The 22,841-nt window shown below is 37.1% G+C and overlaps 1 protein-coding gene across 3 annotated transcripts in view; it reads right to left on the bottom strand.

The window, feature by feature from the left end:
* The window catches only part of GRM1 (glutamate metabotropic receptor 1), a gene marked incomplete at both ends in the record, with an annotated part of 393,668 nt that overhangs the window by 49,979 nt on the left and 320,848 nt on the right, over window positions 1–22,841 (bottom strand). For all 3 annotated transcript variants that reach the window (XM_080700546.1, XM_080700547.1, XM_080700548.1), the window contains 3 exons: window positions 1,227–1,353; window positions 13,671–13,839; window positions 18,772–19,018. In XM_080700546.1, coding sequence (XP_080556672.1) covers window positions 1,227–1,353; window positions 13,671–13,839; window positions 18,772–19,018 — 543 coding nt within the window. The remainder of the gene's footprint in view (window positions 1–1,226; window positions 1,354–13,670; window positions 13,840–18,771; window positions 19,019–22,841) is intronic.

The raw sequence follows: 22,841 nt of genomic DNA, 5'->3' as shown, positions 1-22,841 counted from the left end.
GTGAGGGAACTGTTAAGCCCACAGGGAAAACGTCCTTAGATTTGTTTTGTGATTTTTCTATCAACCAACTGCATTGATTTAGATGAACTTGGATGAGTCTTTTTTTTAATTCTATCAATTTAACAAACATTTACTAGGTAACTAATGTTTAAGGCACTAGGCTTTGAGCCAGAGAGCCCTGTTTCTCAATGGGTAGGACAAGAACTAATTACATCAGAATCTGCTTGGTCCCACTCCAAAACTAGCAAATGAAAATCTCTGGAGATGGGTAATTCCTGGGTAATTTTTAGGCACATAAATGTTTTGAAAGCAAGCTTTTAGTTAGAGAATACATTTTTAAAAAGAGTGACTACAGTTTTTACTTTCAAAAATATTCTGATCTAATTTCTTTTTTAAAAAAATGGGCCTTTATATTGTGTGAGTTCTCAAAGTTTTCTGATACTCATTTTAATTTATTTCCAACAGGATTAACATTTTACAAGGTTGTTACTTTCTAGAATTCCTTTCGTTTCTTTATCTTTCCATCAACTCTATATCACTTGATAAGTATCCCTTTTATATTTTTAATTATTTTTTCTCACATGTTTCTTCCTTGATAAATTTTAAGCAAAATAAAAGCCAGGAGAATTGTGTTTAATTCTTTGTACATTTAGAGCCTATAGTAGTGACTCACACATAGTAGATGTTCAAGAAACTATTGCAAATATAAATTCACATGGCAAGAAATGTCTGAATACAATTAAAAAAGAGAGAATAAACGGAAATTGACTAAAACAGGATCTCCTGCCAGGCATGATGGTGCACACCTGTAGTCATAGTGCTTGGGAGGCTACAACAAGAGGATTGCAGGTTCCGGGCCAGTCTCAGCAACTTAAAGAGGTCCTCAGCAATGTAGCAAGAGTGTTTCAAACTAAAAAAACAGGGCTGGGGTTTAGCTCAGAAATAGCATATCCCTGGGTTCAATCCACAGTACCATACACATACACACACAAAAGAATATCCTACCACATATTAATTCACTTTTACCTATATTTCAGTGAACTTTCTTTTCAAAATAGATCATAGAAAACTTATAAAAGGTTGATACATACTGCTTGACAAAAACATTACAAGGTGTTTTCTGTGACTTAACCTACGACAACTGAGCCAATTGCTTCCACTTTAATGATGAGCATATGAGAAGGTCTTTCAAAGCTCACAAGGTCTATAAGTGAGCCTGGTCCTACCTGTTAGGTCTGCGTTGGGCCACCAGCCCAGGTCACAGGCTTTGCAGGTGAACTCGTCTTGTACATATTCATTCTCTTTGCAGGCTGTGCAAATCCAACAGCAGCTCACCTCTCCTTTCCGTATGACCTGAAAAACAGAAATATGGCATACCTTAAAGATGATTTCTCCAGAAAGGCTGCTAACTCTGATAAAGATGTGGCCTCACGCTAAGACTTAAAAAAAAAAAAAACTTTGGAAAAAAAATCCATATGCCAAGCAAACTAAGAAAATAGGTTGAAATATACTTTATTATCATAGAGTTCAAGTGTGAAAGTCAATTCATTTCATCATGAGTTTGGAGACGGTTCAATACTAATTTATTCTGTAGAGTTAATTGACATCATTTTTGCAGAGATTTTATTTTTTATTTTTTTTTGGTGGTACTGGGGTTTCTGGAAACCCTTCTACCCCGGGCTACACTCCCAGACCTATTTTATATTTTTATTTGGAAACAGGGTCTCTTAAGCCAGCACGGCTAGCTTCGAACCAGCGCGATCCTCCTGTCTCCATCTCCCAAGCACAGGGATTACAAGCGTGTGCCACCATGCCCAGCTTTGCAGAGATTTTAATAAACAGTTTTATTTTATTTTTGTGTTATTACTTACTCTTAAACTAAAAGTTATACATTCTTCCTCTAAAAAAGAAAGTTCAGTTTATCTAAAAAAGTTCTATAAAAAAACTTTACTAAATCATAAAAACTGTGGAATTATAAATGTTTTACTATAGTTGTAAAAAACTGCATTATAGCGCATTTTATTCTAGAGCAACTTTCTATTCATCAGGACAAAGTGATGGCTAAGGAAACATAACCAGGTATTAGGCTTGTCTGACTTGCTGCTCTAGTGAATACAAATGATCACATCAACTATTGGAAGAAAAAAAATTCTAGTAAAAAAAAAATCATTGAAGAGTTACTTCTCATCTGAGCAGTTTAAACTTTCTCCCATTTTCAGTTTGTTTGATAAAAGTTTTCATGCTCATATTAAAACAAAATATAAACATCAAAACCCACTGTATTTAAAGTAAGTTTATTGTTGACAGCACATGATTTGGTATTGCTTTCAACTGAAATCTGACACCTTCTGATTTTCAGAATTTAATACATTTATGTTTATTACAGTAACAAATATGATTGGATATAAATCAATCCCCTCTTCACTTTTTCTATCTGTTGCATTTGTCTTTTGTTCCTTTTTTCTATTTTTCTACCTCCAATTTTACCATTCCATCTTATTCTCAAGAATGGCCTATTCACTAAACATCTTTTTTGTTTTGTTTTGTTTTTGTGGGTGCTCTGTGGTTGACAATATTTAAACTCTTATAGTGTATAATAAAATGATACTATCCTATTATACTACATACATGAAATTATATAGTATAAGAACCATACAGTAAAACTCTCCCATTTTCTTCCTTCTATCCCTTCAATATTTTTTAATAAAATCTTAAAATCAAAAAAACATTGTTGTGGGAACCAGGTGCAGTGGTTGATGCATGTAATCCCAGTGACTTGAGGAACTGAGACAGGAGGATCATGAGTTCAAAGCCAGCATGAGCAACTTGGTAGCAAGTTTCTATTTAAAAAAATAAAAAAGAAGAAGAAATTAAAATTAAAATAAAAGAAAGAAAGGAAGAAAAGGGAAAAGATTAATGCATTTACTTTAACTCATACATTTGCAATTTCTGATACTTTTAATTTGTTTCTTTAAACACAAATTTCTCTGACATAATTTTTTTCTCTGAAGCATTTTCTTTAACATTTATAGTAGTTACAGTATATATATTTTCCTCAGTTTTTGTTTATTTAGAATTTCATTTTGTATTAATTTTTATAAATAAAAGATTTACTTAATATGGAAATTTAAGTTGACAGTGTTTTTATCCTTTTTTCATCTTTTTATTTCAGCACTTTATGTTATTCTGTTCTTCAGATTAGAAGTTGAAAGTTTTCTTTTAAGAATCTAAAGATGTTATTCCTTTTTTGCCTAGCATATAGGTTTTGATGAGAAAAATTGCAGTAATATTACTTTATTCCTCTGTATGTAATGGGTCTTTTTATTCTAGATGATGTACCAGTATTGGGAATGGCCTAGGAAGATTTGAGGAACCTCTGATTATTAATATATTTCAAAAATTGGGTGAGGGGCAAATCTGTGAAAAGACTTGGTTTCTGCCCAAAAAAGCAAGCAACTATTCCAATGTAAATTAACCTAGCTAAAGGTAATTAGCAAGTCTATAGGAGAGGGGAACTAGGACTTCCTCATCCTCATTCTGAAGACAGGTTTACATAATTGGATCATCTAGCTAGGATGGGAGGAGGGGTAGACCTTCCTGAAAGTGAAAGGAGAAACCTTGGTGGGGGAGAAACCTTACAGGAACTTACTAAGTCAGAATTACATGAACAAGATGGAGGTCACGTGTAAAATAAATCTGTTCTGTGCTTTGTATTTCGGTGATTTCATTTGAAGCACCCCCTCATGTTACCTAACAAGGGTCCCCAGGGATAGTTTCCCCAAACCGTAACATCTTCCCTCAAACCCATAACAGATAATATTGTTTTTCTTTTGTCGCTGTTTATTATCAACTTCATTATAATGTCTTTTTGTATTTGTTTTGCGTGGGATTTGTTAATTTTGTGAATATACATTTACATTGCATCTGAAATATGTTCAGTTATCACTTCTTTAATTAATTATTTTATTTCTTTATTTTGCAGTACTGGAGATTGAACCTAGAGGCATTCTGCGTCTGAACTACACCTCCAGCTTTATTTTATTTTTTGTTTTGTAATTGGATCTCACTAGGTTGCTGAAGCTGTCCTTAAAACTAAGATCTTCCACTGGGCATGGTGGCGCAGGCTTGTAATCCCGCGCTTGGGAGGCAGAGACAGGAGGATCACACATTTTCGGAGCCTGCCACGCTGGCTTAAGAGACCCTGTTTCCAAATTAAAAAAAAAAAAAAATATATATATATATATATATATAATAGGTCTGGGAATGTAGCCCCGATGTAGAAGGGCTTCCAGGAACCCCAGTACTACACACACACACAAAAAAATAATAATAATAAGATCTTCCTGTCTCCCCCTCCCTGTCATCACTTTTTAAAAAAATTTTTTTTTTTTTTTCACCTGACTGCTGTATTTTTTAGAGCTTCAGTTGCACTTAGAATTCAGCCCTTGGTGTAACTCTACAAGTTACTGAGAGTCTGCTCGCCTCCTTTAATAGCATTTCCCTTTGTTTAGCTCATTTGCCTATTTTCTGTTGCTATGTTCTTACATTTGCTGTTCTTCAATATCCGAATTCCATCCATTGAACTATTCTTTCTCATGTATTTGCTTTCCCATCCCTATTAAGTTCTATTTCATTATTTTTATTTTCATTTTTTCTAAATGTATTTATATCGTCTTTTCGGTTTCTTGGCATTTGTTTATAGGAGGTATTTCAATGGTCTTGGTAGCTAATTCCAGTGTTTTTTTCTACCACTGATTTTGACCAGAGCCCAGGCATTTATACTTTAAGGAGTAGAGTTCTGGATTTCTCTTAGTGTGTGTGTGTGTGTGTGTGTGTGTGTGTGTGTGTGTGTGTGTGTGTTTTACTGGGAATTGAACCCAGGGGTATTCTATCTCTGAGCTATAACCCCAGGTATATTTTAATATTTATTTATTTATTTATTTATTTATTTATTTATTTATTTATTTATTTAGAAACAGTCTCATTAAGTTGCAGAGGGCCTTTCTAAATTGCCAAGGCTGGCTACCAAGCTGTGATCCTCCAGTCTCAGCCTTCCAAGTATTGGCATTACAGGCATGTGCCACCACAGCTGGCCTATTCTCTCTTTCTTAAAGGGGTGTTATACTTTGTTCTGGCAGGTAGTTAAGCTCTTTGTCACTCAGTTTCTCCTTCTTTAGCCTTGTTTTTATCTTCTAGAGCAAGTCTAGAATAATTTCTGCTCTGGGAATTCATTAGACTCTTTTTCAAGTTATAACTCTTCTAGGGACTTTATTGAATTCCTTGTATTCCCAACAAGCTATCTCCATTCTAGCTGGTGGATGCTGGAACAATTCTTGGTTCTTGCTCAGCTCTGGGAATTCCATTTCCTATTAACTGTCTTTACCTGACCCTTAGAATTCCACTTCTCATATGTATATTGATATTTAAATACTCAAGGAATTTTATGCTAATTTCTGGGGTTCTTTTTTATTTTTCTCTTCCTCTTCCTCCTCATCCTCCCCCTCCTCCCCCTCCTCCTCCTCCTCCCCCTCCTCCTCTTCTTCCTCCTCCTCCCCCTCCTCCTCCTCCTCCTCCTCATCCCCTTCCTCCTCCTCCTCCTCCTCCTCCTCCCCCTCCTCCTCCTCCTCCTCCCCCTCCTCCTCTTCTTCCTCCTCCCCTCCTCCTCTTCCTCTTCCTTTCCCCTAAATACACATCTTCTCTCTTACACTGCACTATAAATTCTATCTGCCTTGGCCTTCCTAAAGTCTGCTTCTGTCTTCTTAAAGTAGCAAGATGGCCACACTCTGTGTTCTACCTGAACAATTAGGAAATTGCCTCCAGGTAGGAAGACTGAATAATCTTATGGTTACCTAGTTTGTTCTTCCTCACTTCCCTGTCATCAGAGTCATGGTCTATTTCCAGTGTCTTGACACAGTTGAATCATATAGTTTATCCACATTTTCTCCTTGCTTATAGTAGGAGGTTAAGTACAAACCCTGTTAATCCCTTATTCTAGCACCAGAAGTCCTACCAAAACACTTTCAAATCTTCCATATATTTCCATATGTAGAGTCAGAATTGAAATGTAAACATTGTCTTACTTTAAAATAGTAGAAACTCCAGTCTTCTTGAAGAATAAATTATTCTTCTGCAGGAGTTGAAATTTATACCACTAGTTTAGAATTACATGAAATGATAGATGACAAAATATATTTAACAAATGCAAAAGGTTCTCCTTTTATTGTTTTACTTTCTTTTCTTCCTGTGAGTTTGTGTGTGTGTGTGTGTGTGTGTGTGTGTATAAATTGTTTTACTATGATTAAACTCAGAGTAGCACTACCTCTGAACTACACCCCCAGCTCTTTTTATTTTTTATTTTGAAACAGAACAGCCTCACACTTAGGGATGGGATTAAATTTGCTGCCCTCTTATCTCAGCCTCCAGTCAAAAAAAAGTAATTCTATTTTCAAAAAATCACAATATCCTCAGAATAGACATGGGAAGGGAATTTACATTCCAAATGATAATAATTTTCTAACTGATATGATAAAAATTGAATTAGTGAATAAATGCCACTTTAAAATTTTACTTAAGGCATGGAGTACACTAAAAGCCAACACAAAATATTTTATGTTACTTGAGGCAACTTTAATTTTTTCTCTCCTTACAAACTCAGTGTAACTAATTGCACAAATTCAAAATATGAGACTGCTGAGCTAATTTTCCAACTTCACTTTCCTGTCCTTTGAGAGTTTCCCATCACCTCAGTCATCCAATCAAAGCCATCGGGTTAAAAAGGCAACATCTCATTGGGTGGTAGATCTTACCAGAGAATAACAATATAACACATCTTTAGTTAATTAATATTTTGATGGACTTGTAATTTTTTCTTTACTTCCAAAAAGCCATAATAACAATTTCCAAACTTGTTTCATTTGATTTTACATAGTACAATTTCATATTCTATCACATGACTACTGCTATTTTCCTCCCTGAAGACATTAAATTGTGAAAATGACAGGTGTATTACAACTAGGAGTAAGAAGATAACACTGTGCCCACATTCACTTCACAACTTTGCTACTGAGAGACATGGACTCAAAAAACATCTATTTATTATATTTTTTGTATAAAGCAAGAGGAATTGGTAGCAAATAGAAATATAACCATATACGTATACACGCATAACCATATATACATATAGCCTACACTATATATTTTTAGAGTATCCAACTTACCCTTTTCAGAAACATTTTTTCTTATTATTAGAAGAGGTTTGGTGGTACTAATTGCTTGACAATTTTGCTCAAGAATGAGCATCCATCTTCCAAATAGACATCACTTACAGAATAACTCTGGGGTTGGGTTAGCTAAGTAAGGAATTATAAATACATAGTTCTTTGGAAAGCAGAAAAATGCACACAAAAGAGGAAAACATTATGGTAGAGAAACTAAAGAATTATTTAGGAGCCCACCTTACAAGGATAATATTAGGAATGCTACAAATGAGAAATTTCTAGAATTTCAATCTTTAACCCCAATCTGCAATCTTAAAGATGCATGATATATAACAACTTGCCTACTAATCAGTGGCATATGTGAAAAGGTGATAGTATAAATGTAAAAAAATCAGTGTATTTTTAAAAGAAGGTTATTACTAAAAATGTAATTTTCCTCCTTTGGCAACTTCTCTTAAATAGGTATACTTAACAACGAGAAAACCCAGAAAGCTCAACTCCTCTAGCAAAGTAATGCTAATGGCATTATTCCAGGAATACTTAAAGTTTAGGTGAGAATCAGATACAAATGTTTTCTTAACATATTCTTTCATGTGTCTTCTGTGTCTAGGAGGATATCTCACATCACAATGAGATTCATCATTTACTTTGATCCCTTGTACTTTGATACTCAACAAATCAAGCTTCTAATTTCTTTTGAAACTAAATTTTCATTTCTCCAGGAGAAAATACTAGCAACAAAAGATAAAATGAATCTTATAAATAGAATAAATTAATCTAATTTTAAAATCTACCATTTGTTAGCCAGGTGTAGCAGGGCTTTTTTTCTGCATATGTAAAATGACATTTTATTATATGAAAATAAGGTATATGAAAACAAGAAAATAATTTTAATAATGCAATATCCCCCTGGATTTTGGCTTTTGTCTTTATTAACTGGGTAGGATAAAAAGAAGTAATGATCATCTCTGCTCTTTAAACCAAGCCTCCCAACCCAAACCTATTTTCTTGGAGAAAAGAATCTAAAGACAAATATAAGAGAAAACAAAACCAGGAAAAGAAGAGAAGGAAAGGAGAGGGGGAAGACAAAGAATAGGTAGCCACTAAAAGCAACCTGTAAGGTACTTTACTCTCTGCCAGTTTCTTTCTAATAAACTTTTTTTATCTCATTCACAGATATTATTTCTTTAATTCTGGGTTCTGTTCCCTTGGTATTTTAAAAGTCAATCTTATATATGTTTTTATTGTAAACTACTGGGAAACTTAGAAGACTTCTTAGAAGGCTTAGTAACTGAAATTTGCATTTGTAGGAAACATGCCAGTTCATATAATGAAAGATAGTTGAACATGTGGCCTGGGACTATAAGAGCTTTGGGGTGTTTCCAACCCCAGCTTTGGCACATTTGAGCTGAGAGAGCTTAGGGGGCAAGTGACTCAACCTTTCTGTGTCCCAGATCCATTATGTACATATCAGGCGTGATAATACTTCAAGAGTTGCCTCAAGGAGTAGTTGAAATGATGTATATAAAGCAACCATTGTACCTACCTGCACAAAAACGTGCTTGGTAAATGTTAGTCCTTGGTCTCCACTGCTTCCCACCTCCATCTTTCCTTCTTCTTCCCTTCCTTCACCTTCCCACCCCTTCTTATTCTTCAGGACAATAGGTAAACAGCAGCAGACTTTATGGATGATACCAGCACACTCCAGGCCCTTGCTATTTGCTTACAGAATACTGTTCATGTTTTATATGCTGCGTCAGACTCTCTTAGGTCCTTGGCCAGCTGTTAGAGATCTGGATAGTTTTTCAACTACTAGCTCAGCCTTTATCAATGTTGCTTCTTCATCTGGTCTCTCCAGTTGTCTTTCCTTTCCTAGCAGGAGGTGCTGGGTTCCAGAACTTCTTTTGTTGGACTTACCATGGCAGGATCCCCAATCAAACCATAGGGAATGTGATGGTTTGGTTTTAGGATGTTCACCTAGACCTTATGAAAACAAGGTAGAAATTCTGGAAGTGGAGGTTGATTGCTAAGGAGGGGTCACTGGGGCATGGCCTTTGAGATTGTATAAAATCTCTGCTCCCCTTTCTTTCTTTCCTTTCCCAGCCTCCTGTGATCTGAGCGCTGAGTGGAACCTAGCGCTCTTCTCTTTGCCCTGCCATGCCCTGAGCTCCACAAACCAGGCCTGACATGACTGAGCCTCTAAATCTCCAAAAACAGAGCAAATAATTCTTCCTTCCTCTAAGCTGTGTGTGATGGGGCTTACTGGGTCCAGCAGTGAGAATGCTGATCAAGACAGGGATCCACCCAGAATCCTCCGGTAATGTGAACAGTTTATTCTGAGATCTCTGTGAGGCCAATAAAGATGCTCAGTGAAGCAGTGCCCCATTCAATAATTCATGCATTTGGTTTTTCGTTTGTTTGTTTTTCTCTGTTTGTACATGTACACTCCCCCTTTCCCTTCATTTTTGCTTCTCTGGGAATTAATATCTCAGTAATGCATTCACTCTTAAGTCTTTTATCGTTTTTATGGTGGAAGAAAATCTATACCGAGGAACCTGTATACATTTTCTAGGACCTCTTGCCAACAGTCTTCTAGGTGGTTTTGAGAAAATAGGATGAACCAATGTTATACTGAAGAGAAGAGAGAAGCCAGGGTATTTTCTCCCTCTCCAATTCACGGAGCATCTCATGTAGGTATTATAAGTTCTCTGTGTCCCTCTGTCCCTAGAGAGGAAGCGATTCCCACTGTTGCTACTCTTTGAGTTTTTCTTAGTATGTCCCCTGTTATTTTTATAATCAGTTTCCTATATTAAATTCTCTTTATTGAGCCTCATGGCAGGTCTCTTTTTCCCCCTGACTAAATCTAATATAGCACACAACAATAAAGGGTATGATTTTATTTACCTGTGTTTATGGCATGACTGAAATCATTCTTTGACTCCATAAGATACTATACTTATAAGATATATATTTCTAAAAATAATCAACATAAGAACACTGAGTAGTTTTAACCACGTCAAAGGAAATTATCGTAAGGAAGTTCTGTGGTTCTCAGAAAAGATACAAAATCATCATTTTAGCATTTTAACTGGCACTTATATTTGAAAGGCTTTCCGTCCCACTTGATCCAAGAGCACATCGTACAATCATCTTGTAAGGTGCCCCTTTCCTGTCTGCACAGTGGCTACTGAGATCCAGCTTTCTGCATTCTGGGCCTGGTAGGTGGCAAATTAGTGGTATTAGAGTGTAAGTGCTATTATTTAGTAAATGGGATTCAGTTTTCATTCGTTTCCATACCTCCCAAGGCATTTATGGGAAATAAACACACACCCCCCACATACACACACCTCCACTCCAGGTGCTATTGGTAACAGGTATATTTTTCTCCTGCAGGGTACACAACATTTCTAAAATTGGCCTCCAGAAGATTTGCATTTATTGCAAGTGCTCTGTAATGGCTCAACAATGATTTCTTGGATTTCCTATGATAACACTGAATTGGGTGTAACATAAACATGCTGCCAGAAATTCTTGAATATTTAAGCAAAGAGATGTAGAAAGGCAGCCTTGCCTCTGAACTCGAGGAGATAAAAGGGCTCTCTCCTGGAATGTGGGGAGGGAATACACATGGCATGTGAACATCCTTGAAACAATTTTTTTCCTGCAAGATATTTTAAAAAATATGTCATAAAATACTAAACTTGATAGTCCCATAAACTGTTTCACAGAGGTTGTCTGCAAAGCAGACTCAATGCAGCATCCACTCTAGAAAAGAGGCCTGAGTCAAACATGTGCCGTCCTTTGGGTCAGAGAAGTGAATGAGCCCATGGATTCTGCAGTCCCCCTGACAGGTAACATTAGGCTTTTGGATATGCTGGATTTTCTCAGCATCAGGAAAAGATGATATCACCAGAACCTACTGTTTTGACCTCAGTGTAACTGTCAAGAAGTTTGAGGCCTTCTTGACTTCAGAGACATACTCCTACACACCACCAGGTGGCCTTATGTGAAAGAATTACAACTGGGTAAGAAGAAATGGATGTTTAGGAAGAAGCAGAACTATTAACACATACCCACTGATTTGGCTGAAGTCTCTCTTACACTGCAGAAGTACTTCTACATGAAACTGACCATGTCTCCATGTGCCCTGAATTTCCTCACACTACCATAAAGAACTCCTTAGCCAAATCTCATGATTGGCTGCATTCCTCCAATTTTTTCTGTTACTGTAACAAAATACTAGAGGCTGGATACTTGTGAAATAAAAGAGGTTTGTTTAGCTCATCCTTTTGAAAGCCAAGAGTTCAAAATTAGGAGACTCAATTTGTTTTTCCTCTAGTGAGAACGCCTTTGGTTGCATCAAAACATGGAGGAGAGATGGAAAGGGAACTGGCTTTGTACCAAAGGGCCAAGTACATGAGATGGGCTCCCTTTATTACAAACTTCTCTCATGAGATCTAATTTATTCTGCCATTAATCTCTTGTGAAGTTGATGTTCTTAAAGACTTAATCACATCCATCTAGGTCCCGCCTCTTCAAGGTTACACCACCTCCCAACATCATCAAAACTGAGGACCAAGGACCCAAGACACAGCCAAACCATATCATCCACAAACTCAAGGAATTACCACAGTTGTGATAGGAAACCACAACCTCCTGGGGAGATGCCTTTAGCATCCTGCCCTAGGACTAGATTAAAGTATACTCTGACTGGTTAGTTGTTGTAAAAAGGATTAAATATTTCAGATACAACTTCTGCGGAAAGGCACAGGACATTCACAACTAGGGCAATGTGTCCCAGACGTCTCTTTACTTCCTCATGGTGGCTAGAGTCACTGGGAATTGATACCTCAGGACAGCTTATCTCAGCTGCCAAAAGTCATTACAGGTCCTAAATCTTCTATCTGTTTTAGAAAGTTGAGACAAGCATCTTCCAGCCTCCACATCAAGCATTAAACACTGCATGATTGGATTCTTGTATTCAGGACCCTTAAGTGTACTTAGGACAGCTCCTCTGCACAGGGGCTCTGCAGCTTCCAGGCAGAAAAGGCATGGCTGTGTGGCGGCATGGTGAAGGGAGCCAGAGGTGCATGCACCATCCACTCCAGTTCCAGCTGTGCTGCACAACAGCTACACGACAGCCTGTCTGCTCCCCGAGATGAATCACAGAAAATTAGAGATGGGGAAGACCTATGAGTTCATCTAATCCATACCCCTGCCAATTCACAATCCCTCCCCTCAGCTCCCTTTCCTTGTGCATCATCCAGTTTAATTTTAAATAGCACAGGAGACAGAGTACTGCTTCCAATGCTTCTTCACTGACAATTCTCTCTTGCACTTCCAGCAAATGCCCAAGATATGGTGTTTACTTCCTCTAGTTTTCTGTATACCGTAATATTATAGTTACTCATTGAAGCTTCCCCCAGAAAAGTTTCTGAATATAATTGGACACTGGGGGCTCTCTCTGGGCTAGAAAAAAGAAATGTCCATTTCAGATGAATCAAAGGCCTTGGTAGAGAAAAGGGAAATGCATCACCTCATTTCAACTTCTGTTATTTTAGTCATGTGCTTATTTAGCATTGTTCAGATTTTGCCTTCTTTGACAAGAGCAGGAACTATGACTAAGCAGTATTATTGGTGTTGGTTTCCACATTTACTTCTGCCTCAAATTTTTTTAATTTAAAAATGTTTAATTGGCAAAAATTGCATATAGTCAAGGTATACAACATGATGATTTAATATATGTATGCATGATGGAATGATTGCCACCATCAAGTTACTTAACACAACCATCACATCCATCAAAGGATGCTATAATTAGATCCCCAGAACTTTCTTTGGTAATATCTAAAGCTATGACTAAGCAGCATTATTGGCTTTGGTTTCCACATTTTACTTCTGTTGCAAGTTCTAATTTGATTATTCATCGCCTTGCTGCCTACATTATATGTAAGTTCCCAGCTCACCACTGTGATTAAAATAAAAACTATTCACATATTCTAGTAATTTACCCATTTCATTTCCTAATCTTTATCTTTTTTGTCTTAGCTAAATGCAGGAGCAAAAACAGTAAACCCAGCACACCCTCTTTGGATAGTCCTGTTTAAGAAGAACGACTGGCGCCTATAATCCCAGTACTTGGGAGGCTAAGATAGGAGGTTTGCAGGTTCGAGGATAGCCTCAGCAACTTAGTGAGACCCTCAGTAACTTAATGAAATACTGTTTCAAAACATAAATATTTTTTAAAAATCAGTGTGGCAATGTAGCTCAGCGATAGAATGTCCCTGAGTTCAATCCTCAGTACAAAAAAGGAAGGAAGGAAGGAAGGAAGGAGAAAGAAAGAAAGAAAGAAAGAAAGAAAGAAAGAAAGAAAGAAAGTCTGCATCGTTCTTTACTAAGGCCAGACAGTAGGTTTCCTCAGCAATACCTTCTGAGAAGGCATTTGTAACTTACCTTAATCTGACCCTTTAAGCAAGGCTCACTGCACACAGACCGCACCACTCCACTCTTGTTCATCTGGATTTTGTAATCATCGATGTTCAGTACTCCTTCATGCCATGTCCCAACGTGAACGTAGTCATAGCGGTTAGCATCAGTGTACTGCAGATTCATGATATCATACCTACAAAACAAACAACATCATGCAAGTCTTGAAGGACTTGATGCTGAAAATGAAGGAATTTGCTGAGTAGATTTTAATAGAGAAAAGAGAGATAAAAGCTAGAATTATTATATAGCCCAACACCAACTACTGTCAAAATGTTAATTTCTAATATTTCCTCTGATTTTCCAGAATGTATCTGTGTACCATCAAGGTTTGCTAAAGAGTACATAATTGTCATAATTTTCTTTCTGCTTCTCCTTCAAAAAATAAATCTGTGTGTGCTGAGTTGATCTTCATCATCTTCCAATCATTATCCAATAAATTATTCTTTGAATAAGTAACAATCCATGATAACATTACTTCCTATATTTTATTACTTGTATTCCAAATTTCCTTTTAATATTCAGTGGCCATTTTTATTACACTGTACTAAAAGAGGAAAGTTTTATAACGTCTGAAAAGGTTCTTTTAGGTGTTAATAGAGCAAGAACTCTTAGGGAGGCATGTTTAATTAGTAAAGGTAATGGGGATTTGACATCTTATACACTGACATTTAAACTGCTCTCTTCCCTGATGAGGACAAATAGTTTTGAAACCAAATAATTGGTGTCAGTTATTTCAGTAACTTCAAATACCAAAATGGCACACAATGGCAACGTCCACATTTGGAACTCTTCACTGTCATAATGGTGGTGTCACTATATAACTTTTTTTTAACAGAATGCTTCACTGCAGCCAGTGTATTCTGGGGGCCAGATCTCATTTTTTCTTGGGTAGGTGGTGGGGACATTCTCTTCCAACATAATGGAAATAACAGAGGACTTGACATTGGCATATGGGAGCTGGAGTCTTTCCCGACATTTTAACAGTAGATTATACTTCTTAGAATGTCATTACACTCTTTAAGCTTCTTGGAATTCTTGTCGGGATGTATGAACACATGGCATATAAGAAACTTTTTTATAATTGAGACACACACACATCTTCTCAAAATTTATATGTAGAAAATCTCACCCCCAAAAGTGATGGTGTTAGGAGAAGGGGCCTTGGAGTAGTGATTAAGGAATGAGGGTAGAGCCCTGTGATGAGAGTCATGCCCTTATAAGAGCAGCTTGAACAAAACAAAACAAAACAAAAAAACTCTCTTGTCCCTTCCACAAAAGGACAGTTAGAAGGTACTCTCCATGAATCAGAAAGCAGAAACTCACTGGGCACTAAATCGGCTGGTGCTTTGATCTTGGACTTTCTGGACTCCAGAAATGCAAGCAACAAATTTGTCATTTATAACCCACAAGGACTGTGGTATTTTGTTATAGCTGCCCAAAAGGCCTGAGATACTATGTCAGACAATGTCCTCAACTTATTCACTTTTGTATTTCTATGAAGACTCTAAAATATTCCGCATATTTTCATTACCAAAAAAATAAAAAAAACCCTGGAGACAGTATCTATGCATAGCGTTGTATCTCAGTTATTGAAAAAATGTCTGGTATTTCTGTGCCTTCTTTACATGTTGCTCTTCACTCCAAGCAAACCCTACCTCTAGTGCCACTTGCCAAAACGCTATGCCTGGCTCCCCTTATTGGCTCTCCAGTGTGAGTCTTTTCTGCAGTATCTATGCAGTTCTTGTGCTCTGGGGCTAGAATGTGAGTTATGACCCCTTGCTCTTTGTGCCTGACCTAAGGAAATAGATAACAATAGTCAACACGTTTTCATCTTCATATCCTGCGTAATTCATCCTGGAATTCTCTCTCCCCACACCTGACTCAGATTCAGTCTGCCTCAGCCATTACTCAGGTAGGGTACTATTCATCAGGCTAAGCTGGCTTCTGAAACTTATTGATTGTATCTGGCCTAGTTCTGTCTCTAGACAAAACATATCAGGGCATTGGCTCTTCTGCCCATTCTTAATTGGCAAATGCCTCCTACTATCCACGTGGTAGTTCATGGTGTCTCCAAATTCAGAGTCCAAAAGTTCCTATAATAGCTGTCTCCTAAAAGAAAAGGGACTTGGGAAGAGTAAAGGAAGATTTTCCTCACCGAGTGAGCACAACTCACCAAAAAGTAAAAGGAAAGAATGATACACCTGGAGCTTGTTATTTATCTGTTTTTGCTGTTCTGGCTTTCAGGCATTAGTGTTATTATTATAACTATTATTATTGTTGTTGTTGTTGTTATTATTATTATTATTATTATTATAGTTATTGTTCCTCTTGTTGCTGAGCTGCAACAGTACTTTCTTCTGAATAGGACTGAGTGATAAATATTCAAGTGGGTATTAACTGGGAGTTCACACTAATATCTTTGCATTTTAAGCTCCTTGTGGCCATGGGATGTAAGTGCTCCATATGAGTAGTTTCTCCTTTTGTTTCCATTAACTTTTGTGTTTTACTCTGTATTATGACATGACACTTTCTTACACACTAAAGAAACTTATGCTGCAGTGGTAGCTTTAGTACTTTTTTTCCCCCCTATGAATCAGTTTCCTATGACTTCTATTTCAACTTCCTCCATTACTCTTTCATGAAGGAAATCAGTTCACACTTCATTTGCATTTAGATAATAAAACATGCACAGAAGTTTGTTATGAAACAGATTTATTTATGTATTTATTTATCTATTATTTATTTATTTATTTTACAAAAAGTCCCAAGTGCTGGGTGGTGGTGATGGTGGGAAGATATCCTAAAGGATACCAAAGGAAAAATGCTGATGCATTAAAAAGAAGCCTCCCTGTCCTGTGTGTTGTGTGCTAATGAATCCTGCTCTTTCCTCTTGACCACTGGATTCCTTCCTGGCATGGTGGCCTTCATGAGGAATACCCTCCTGCCGTCAACTACATCTTCACAGCATCCTCTCAATGCATTCAGTGTATGCTGTGTGATGATTAACTAGAGTGAGTGCAAGAGGGCCCCAAAGCAGGCGTGATGGTGCAGCCGGAGCCGGAAGCAACGGAAGGCGTTTGAAACAGGAATTGAACACAAGAAAAGCTGACCAGTTTCAAGCAGGAGGAAATGATCCCTGAAAAAGGACTCTGGAAAAAGCTTCTAATTTAGATATGACATTAGCAATGAAAAAGAAACGAGCTAAAATTATATACAATGCTTTAGTTAACTTACAAATAGAAAAAGGAGAACATTTGTATTTATGGGGTGTTAATGATGCACCTATCCCTGTGCTAGGCACATTGTATGTTTCCTTTAAGAATTATGACCTTAAACTAAGCCTCATTTCCTTTGGAAAGCGGGGTTTCCATGGTAGTTTTAGAGGGCTGGGTGGTCCCCTCTAAATGTCAGACCCATTGTTCCTCCTGGTACCATTTCTTAAAGTTCTCAGCAACTTGAAGCTTCTCCAGGGCCCAGGCTCTAAACAATCTATCCTCATATTCAAAATCTTCTCCCACTTAATAGGCAGCTTGGATGGTATCCTATAAACTCATCATTTTAATTGTGGAAAATGACATATTATTTTTCTTTTCTAGATCTGTTGTATTTTAACAAAGAGATTCCACTTGGCCCCTACAAGAGTTTTTCCAAATGTAGAACTTGAAGCTTGAATGAAAAGAAGAGATATGAGAAAAATTATTTGAGGTCACACAGTCTCTTCCAGTGTTTCTACAATGATGTTAAGAAAGTTGCTATAAATTTTGCCTAATTGGGGGATTAACTAAGAAGCAGCAAAATGAGGCATTACCAGCCTCTGAGCCAGGGTGCATGGCCTCTACCACATGCTCTCTCTCATCTTAGGAGAGGTGTTTAGTTCCTCTGACACTCAATTTTATTATCTATAATAGAAGAATAATGATGCACTACAGCAGGAGGAATTAAGAGATTTTATTCTCCACTTTAACACAACATATGCTCCTTAGGAAGCTCTCACCCTGCAAAACCACAGACTTAAAAAAAACAGGTTCTGTAAGACTATGAGAGTACTGCACAGCAGACAGGCTGAGGGCCTTTTCCCTTCCTAGAGTAGGTTTTAATTATTTTCCTGTTCTTCTGATTACCCTTTTCCTAGAAAAAAAAATTATGAATGAACTCAACTACTGTTGATACTGACATCATTCTCTGTCAGTTATGTCCAAGCTAATTCTGATCAAAACAAGTGTTGTTGGGCATGGTGACACATGGCTATAATCCCAGTACTTGAGAGGCAGAGAAAGGAAGATCACAGGTTGGGAGCCAGCCTCATCAAGTTAGTGAGGTCGTCTGCAACTTAGTAAGACTCTGTTTCAAAACAAAAATGATAAAAATAGGGCTAAGGTATAGTTCAGAGGTAGAAATTCCCCTGGGATCAATCCCCAGTGACACACACACACACACACACACACACACACACACAACAAAAGCAGTTGCAGAACATATTGTATGTAAAATAACTTGGGGGTTAATACACATATATAAAGAGATAGATTATATATTAATATATTGAACTAAATCCTAGAAAAAAATCCTTTTTTGTTGCAAGAGAAATGTTAGCAGAAACATAAGTTAACTGAGAAAAAGAGATGCATGTATAGGCTTTGTTTCTCTTTAGGTATTAAGTTCTTTAAACTTACTACCCACAGTATTCATAATATTTCATAATCACAATATCATTGTTACCAATCAATCAGAAAGATGCTGGCCTGGGATGGTTCTGCATGTTATGCACCATGTATATCTTTAGTTTCTTAGTCTTGAAGGAGGTGCCAGGCTTTCTAAAGGAAATGCCAGGTGATAGTTGGGTAGAAGGGAGGCATGCCAGAATGCTGGATTTTAGGGGTTTACTGAGAAATATTTCAAAAAGTGGTATGGCTTTTGATAATTTTCATCTGATAGGAGCCATGTCGTTTTAGCTACCTCATTAAATTTATCTTCATGACACCAAGAGACCACAGAACCAATGGGACCCTAGGCAACCAGAAAACTACAAGGTTATTCAGCTGCAGTATAGAGAAAAATGCTTTACCTTCCAGGAGCATCCCCTTTCTCATCAAACCACACTTCCTCTCCAGACACGCCAATGAACGAGGACTTGATGAGGAAGTCCAGGAGCTTCCTGCCATCGATGGGCTTCATGGCATCACAGAGGCCCACGTGGCCTGGACACAGGGCGTGGTGCATGTTCTGCAGCCCATGCGCCATGGCATAGATGGCGTTAATGACAAACCCCATCTTGCTGTCCTGGACGTAATTTTCTTCTAAGCTTTCATTGCCTGCAACAATAAAAAGAGATCACTACCAAAGTCACAATCCTAAAACGAGGCCTGTGTGTATGTCAAATGCTTTCAGAGCTCTCAGAAAAGAGAAAGAGAAATGACATTGGCAAAAGCCAAGCCCAGATGCACACACTTTCTACTTGTCAGTATCTTTAGTCTACTCTGTCTGGAAATAGTTCATTCAATTTTAATTTCTCTGCCCAATAATGGTTTTAGGAGATCTAGAACAAATTCTATAGAGGCAAAAATAAATAATTTTCATATATTATAATAAAATTCTTAAGGAGCAGTAAGAATAAGTCTTATTCCCTTTTGGTTCACAGAAATTTATATTAAAAGTCTTCCTGTCTCATGATACTGGAAAATCATTTTTTATCCTCCAGGAAAATCTACAATTTATGATAATTCAGTTTGTATACTAGCTAAGCCCTGATATTTTTGGTATTTTTATTGGTTTTATTATTTGTGGAGCCACAAATTCATACAGAAAGAAGAACTGTATAGTATGAATCTCTTCTCATACATGGTTGACAGTATAGAAATATTTAAATCAGATTTGCTATTGAAAACTGAAATTTAATATTGCTTGATAAAGGAATCAGTCTACAGACCAACCTTAGCATTTAGCTTTTATCTATGTATTTCAAAAGCCCTATGATCATCAGTTATAATTCCCCAACTGCCAAGCAATCTCACAGGAAAGGTACTGCATCAGATCTAAGATCCTCATTGGAAGTGTAAACTTTCAGACTAGCAAATGGGTGAGAAATTTGGAGACCATTTGGGTTTGATTAAATAAAGGTAAAAAGGTTGAGAAACAAAGTAGATTCGGAGCACACTGCTGGCATAAAACAGAAATGTTCTACTTAGTAACAGTTCGATGTTTTGTGTACATGAGTTATCAGAGGTTTGGACAGTTGGCAGGTACAACTGCTTGTGGAATTGAGGACAACACGTGGTTCCTTGCACTCTGTGCCAGCTGCCCTCTTTGTTCCAGCCTAAATAGTTCACTGGACACTAGGGTTCTTGGACTAAAAACTATCAGAGTCTTTAGAAGGAATGGTAAAAAGTTTTCCTTTGATGTTGTGCTTGGGATGAAAATAGAAACTTCTAAAAAGTTCTATTTGAAGCCTGATCTATTTAGATATAGTTGAAAATGAGGATGATACATGTATATCTAGCTTAACAATAAGATACAAATGCTCAGGTCAGGTTGAAGGAAAAAAATGATTCAGTTAGAAACCATCTTTCAACTTTGCTTGATATGATTTTGATAAAAGTATGATTTTGCTAAAGTAAAACATTTTTCAGATTGAAAGAAATTTTCCAAGGAAAATTAAGTATATGAGAGACAGAAAGGGCATTTAAAAATTAAACCACACAGAATAAGCATAGAAAGTTATGTAAGATAAAGAGTAAAGCTCTCCCTTGTAAAGATTACATCATTGAAATAGGGTAACTTATGTCCATCACCCCAAACCACTGGCTCTTGCTGATTATTTCCCTTCATTCATAATCTTACTAGGATATAAAAGAGGTAAATAAGTGTCATCTGTCTGATGAGTTTTAAATAAGCCTTTATAGACTATTCTCCGTCCCCCTACTCTTTAGCTAGATATTAAAATTATTAGATAAAATTCAGGAAACAGAGACAGAACAGCCCCAAAGAACCTTCAATGCAACAGTCACTTAAAGGGACCCATTAAATACTAAAATCATCCACATGCAGTTGAAAGAGCTAAAATTAATACCAGGATCAAATTATAGAAAATAATACAGCATTCTTTACTAAATGGAAAATTCTCAGTTAGAGATAAGCCTTACAGTCATGGGACTTAGTGTTCTTGTTTTGATAACTACTATTTAAGATTCATATGATAGACATAAGTAATATTGCTGTCCCAGTACAAATGTCTTAATCCAGTGGCTGACTGGTGGATTCTTCATTCATCAGCACTGAGATTATAAGTCTTCTTGAATTTCCATGAAGTCAGTGGGTTTTTTTTTAATCCCTATATAGGATGATCCTAAAACTTATCTAAACTGGGTCACTTTTCAGGAAAAAACAGAGTGGCAATAACAAATTTTCTGGAGTACAGACATAAATAAGGCAAATTAGGGAAACCACTATCTGCCCTCTGGAGCCCGATGCCCTCTATCTGTATCTATCTACTGATGTTATAATGGGTAATATTTATGTATATATAGACATAAATATATATGCATACATGTATATATATTTACAAATAAGAGTATATTAGCTCAATTTACGCTTATCTAATCTTAATTGCAAATATCTACAATAATTGTCATAGCTACCATTTTTGTGTATTAACTATAGATAATACTAAATAAGATCTTCCATTATTCTGCCAAATATTCATTAATTTCACTGGTTTATAGGTGAGGAAAGATCATGGTATCACTTGGAAACAAATGTCAGTCCTGTTTTTTCTGTTACACTCAATGGTCTTGTGTTGCAGATACAGAAATCTCCAGAGGAGGCTCCTTCTGGTGGCAGAAGTCAGGGGATTCTGCTCTGCACCAGCAGCCTTGCTAAGCCTGTGTTGAGGCTTCTCCCTGACACTGTCCCACAGGCAAACAGCTGCATCTCTGACCAGAAGTGTTTGCACTCATGTATGGATAACAAACAATGACAAAAAAGCTCGCCCTGTTAATATCGGTCATACGGAAATCAAGGAGACTAGAGACACATTCGCAAGAAACATTGGCAAGATAATAGCTCATACTTGTTTCCAAAACAAAGGCAAACATCTTCTGCCCTTGTGCCAATCTGAAGGAAGGACATGAGTGTCCCTATCCTGCCAGTCCACTGCTCTGTGCCACAAGGTGGAGATGACTGGAGTGAGGACTCTCTCTAGCTATTCCCTCAATCTCACTACTGTTTCCTCCAGCCTAAGGAACTACCATTCGGGAGCATGTGACACAGAGTTGAAAACTCATGTGGCCCTTACAGGACCACTTTTATTGCCATAGCAACTGTCTCAGATAATGTTTCAAGGATCCATCATCTAACAAAGAAAACATATTAAAGGATTCCCTACCTCCCCCGAGATCCTATCCTTTCATTGCTTATGAATAGAAATTGAAAACTAATAATGTTTCCACTTGGTGGGAAGGTAAAAACACTTTCATTCCCCGTGGTTTAGTACCTTTTCATAACATTAGTCTCAAAGTTATTAGCGAGAAGGGGATTTCATGATTCATTTTCTGTGGTGCATTAACTATTATAGACCACCACAGTGTCATTAAGCCATTACCTTTCCAAATATACTAAATGGAATCAAATAATGGAGGTTGACTGTGTTTATTTACCTTCCATAGAATACCTGACTAACTGCTCCACAATAGAGTGGGAAAATAGCTACCTTGATTGCAAACAGTAATCTTGTTCTTATTGCAAAAGCACAATGAGAAGTATAAATTGCCACCTGAGCGTAGCAGCATGCGGGGTCTCTGTGGAGGTAGGAATAGGCAGTACACCTTCTGAAAACAGCTCATCCTGGTTGGGAGGAAGATGGACAAATGTATCTGCTGTCATTTAGAATGCTCATACAGCAAAGTGGTATAGTAGGAAGAATTTTGGAGCAGACACTCAAACTGATGGGATCAATATGCAGTTCTGACATAGCCTATCAACAGTTTCTTTCCCAGGAATCATGGAAATTGGACAAGGGTCTTAACCTCCCATAGCTTCAGTTTCCTAACTCAAAATAACCCTAATGGATCAGATTATTCTCCTAAAATTATCTTATTCCTCTGAAGTTCTATGTACTGCTCCTCCAATTCCACACTTACT

Source organism: Muscardinus avellanarius (assembly GCF_963383645.1).
Source record: "Muscardinus avellanarius genome assembly, chromosome: 8".
In the NCBI taxonomy this organism is placed as follows: Eukaryota; Metazoa; Chordata; class Mammalia; order Rodentia; family Gliridae; genus Muscardinus; species Muscardinus avellanarius.
Note: the sequence above shows the minus strand (reverse complement) of the source record. Positions and strands in the feature narration are given on the sequence as shown.